The 2,325-nt window shown below is 58.0% G+C and overlaps 1 protein-coding gene across 1 annotated transcript in view; it reads right to left on the bottom strand.

Annotated features, from left to right (window-relative positions):
* The window catches only part of DHX38 (DEAH-box helicase 38), a 10,336-nt gene extending 8,017 nt beyond the window's left edge, over positions 1-2,319 (bottom strand). The window contains exons 1-6 of the mRNA XM_009289434.2: positions 2,108-2,319; positions 1,373-1,560; positions 1,111-1,215; positions 510-675; positions 277-395; positions 59-135 (exon numbers count right to left, since the gene is read on the bottom strand). Of these exons, the coding sequence (XP_009287709.1) occupies positions 59-135; positions 277-395; positions 510-586 (273 nt within the window). The 5' untranslated portion in view covers positions 587-675; positions 1,111-1,215; positions 1,373-1,560; positions 2,108-2,319. The remainder of the gene's footprint in view (positions 1-58; positions 136-276; positions 396-509; positions 676-1,110; positions 1,216-1,372; positions 1,561-2,107) is intronic.
* Positions 2,320-2,325: the final 6 nt, after the last annotated feature.

Genomic DNA, 2,325 nt, shown 5'->3' with positions numbered 1-2,325 from the left:
TCTGGCCAGCCCCCAGCCCGCTGTCCGCCCTGCTCCTCGCCCGCCTTCGGGCTCTCACCCGCTGGTCGTCCTCCCACTGCTGCCGCTCCTCCTCCGTCTCAAAGGCAATGCCCTCCTCCCCATCGGCACGCCGCCCTGGCGGGATTGAGCTGGTCAGTCCGGGCACCGGCCCTGCTGCCGCTCCAGAGGAAATACCACAGAGCCAGACCTTGGGCTGCGCAGGGGAAGGGGATTCCACCGCTGCCCAGCCTAGGCAGCTCAGCCCAGGCTCCTCACCTCTTCCTCTGGACAGCCGCGGCGTGGCCCCCAGGTGTCTCCGGTCGTCAGCCCACTCGTTGTATTTGTACGACGGGGTGGGCAATGGCGTCTTATCCGAGTACCTGCTCCTCACAGACCTGAAAAAACAGCACGATGGAGGAACTGGTGCCCACGGCCAGGCACTACTCTTACACACACTCTCCCCTTTCTGCAGCTCGACAGCTCATAGCCGCAGCCCCAGGCAGTGATACCTGTCCCGGTCTCTCCGGTCTGTGTCCCGCAGCGATGATGCCCGGTGGCTGCGCTCTGAGTCTCGACAGGAAGGCATGGGTGAGGGAGATTCCCACTGTGAGCGGTGAGCGTTGCTGTAGCCACTATCATCTTCCTCCCAGCTGGAGCGAGATGGCGTGGCTGCATCTAGCAGAGGAGATGGGGTTTGACACCTGATGTTCAAACAGTGACCCCAGACACTTGGAGCCACCTTACACCTTCTAGCAAGGAGCACAGAGAGAGGGTACCCATTTGTCCTCCCTCTAAGAGAAGGGGCTGACCCAGTGATTCCAAGGAAAACTGCCAAAGGACCACATTTCTATCACATAGACCCAGAACAGACCCCACTGCGCAGAGATCAGCCAGACTTTCACACACACAGCTGGCAGATTGCTCCCAGACCCAGGTCAAGCTAGGAGTTTTATGCTTGCCCTAACCACAAATGTTAGAACATACAGGCTTTTCTACACATGCTTGTCCTGACAAAAACAGCAGGAAACAAAAACAAACAAACAAACAAAAAAAGAACAAGCCCCTTCCTGTTAGGTCTCACACAAGAACTCTACTGAGTCCCAATCCTACCTTTGGGCCGATGTCTGGGACTCTCCGGTTCACTCCTCCTGCTGCTCCGCTCTGATGAGCCATCCCTCTCTGATCTGCTGCTGTAACGACTTCTGTCCCGCTCCTCTGCAAAAAGAAAGTAAGATCAGGTGCCCAGTGCACAAACGGGCTTCCCAAGTCTGCTGCAGAAAACACCACAAACGTTAGCTAAAGACTACAAACAGGCTGAGGGACAAGCCCAAACCCTAAGCAGGAAGAGTCACAAAGGTCTCTGAGCAGTTACCACGGTCCCGTTTACGATCATGGTCCCGATCCCTACTGCGTTCCTTCTTTCGTTCCTTCTCCTCCTTGGAGGAGGCAAAGACACCATGTTCCCGACGCTCCCTTTCCCGCTGCCGGCTGCGTTCCCAAAACTCCTCACTGACACCCCCTGTGTAGGAAGGTGTTTCCACATGGACAGAACGGTAATGCCTAGAAAGGCAGAGCAGAGAGAAGAAAAGCTCAACAGTGCTGAGGAATAGCTGGCCTTTGACTTGCCTCATACAACTCTAGTTCTAACCTCTGCTATAGCAGAAGCTTACGGTTAAAAGTGCCCTCTCCATCCTTTGCTAACAGCCCACCAAGTCTGCTGATGCTCTCAGACACGTGCACGTCTGAGCAGGCCACTGCCTCCAGGCATCTGGAAGCAGACAGTCTCACGACTAGGATGACTGGTGTTTGCAGGCCTGACAGCATCTGAAAGCACTCTGCCCATAAAGCCTCAGGGAGGGCACCAGTGAAAGAGCTTTTCCCAGACCTCCTCAGATCTGAGAGGTGCCCCACAGTCCTCCCCCGAGGAGATCTCCAGACCTCCCCACCACACAAGAGGTTACAGCCCCACCTGTGTCAGGGCACAGCCCCCGCAGACACTGACAGTGCTCACACCCCACGCTCACGGTCGTTCCCTCCGGCAGGGATCCAACGACTGTAAAGCGCCCGGTGCCACCGCTAGCACCAGGAAGCCCCACACAGACCCCACCTGTCCTTGCGAGCGCTCCGGCTGCTCCGGTTGGTCTCCTCCTCCTCCTCCTCGTCCTCCTCGGGGCTGCCCACCTCATCACGGCCCTCTTCCCAGTCCTTGTAGGAGGAGACCCGGGACCGCTTTCCACCGGCCGCCTCTTCCTCCCGCTCCCGCCGCTTCTGGGCCGCCAACACGTCCAGGCCCAGCAAGGAGGCCCGTGGTGCCGGCGCCTTGAA

The sequence above is a fragment of the Aptenodytes forsteri genome, unplaced genomic scaffold (assembly GCF_000699145.1).
Source record: "Aptenodytes forsteri isolate BGI_AS27 unplaced genomic scaffold, ASM69914v1 Scaffold269, whole genome shotgun sequence".
Taxonomy (NCBI): Eukaryota; Metazoa; Chordata; class Aves; order Sphenisciformes; family Spheniscidae; genus Aptenodytes; species Aptenodytes forsteri.
The sequence above is the reverse complement of the archived record's forward strand: the minus strand, read 5'-3'. Positions and strand labels throughout refer to the sequence as shown.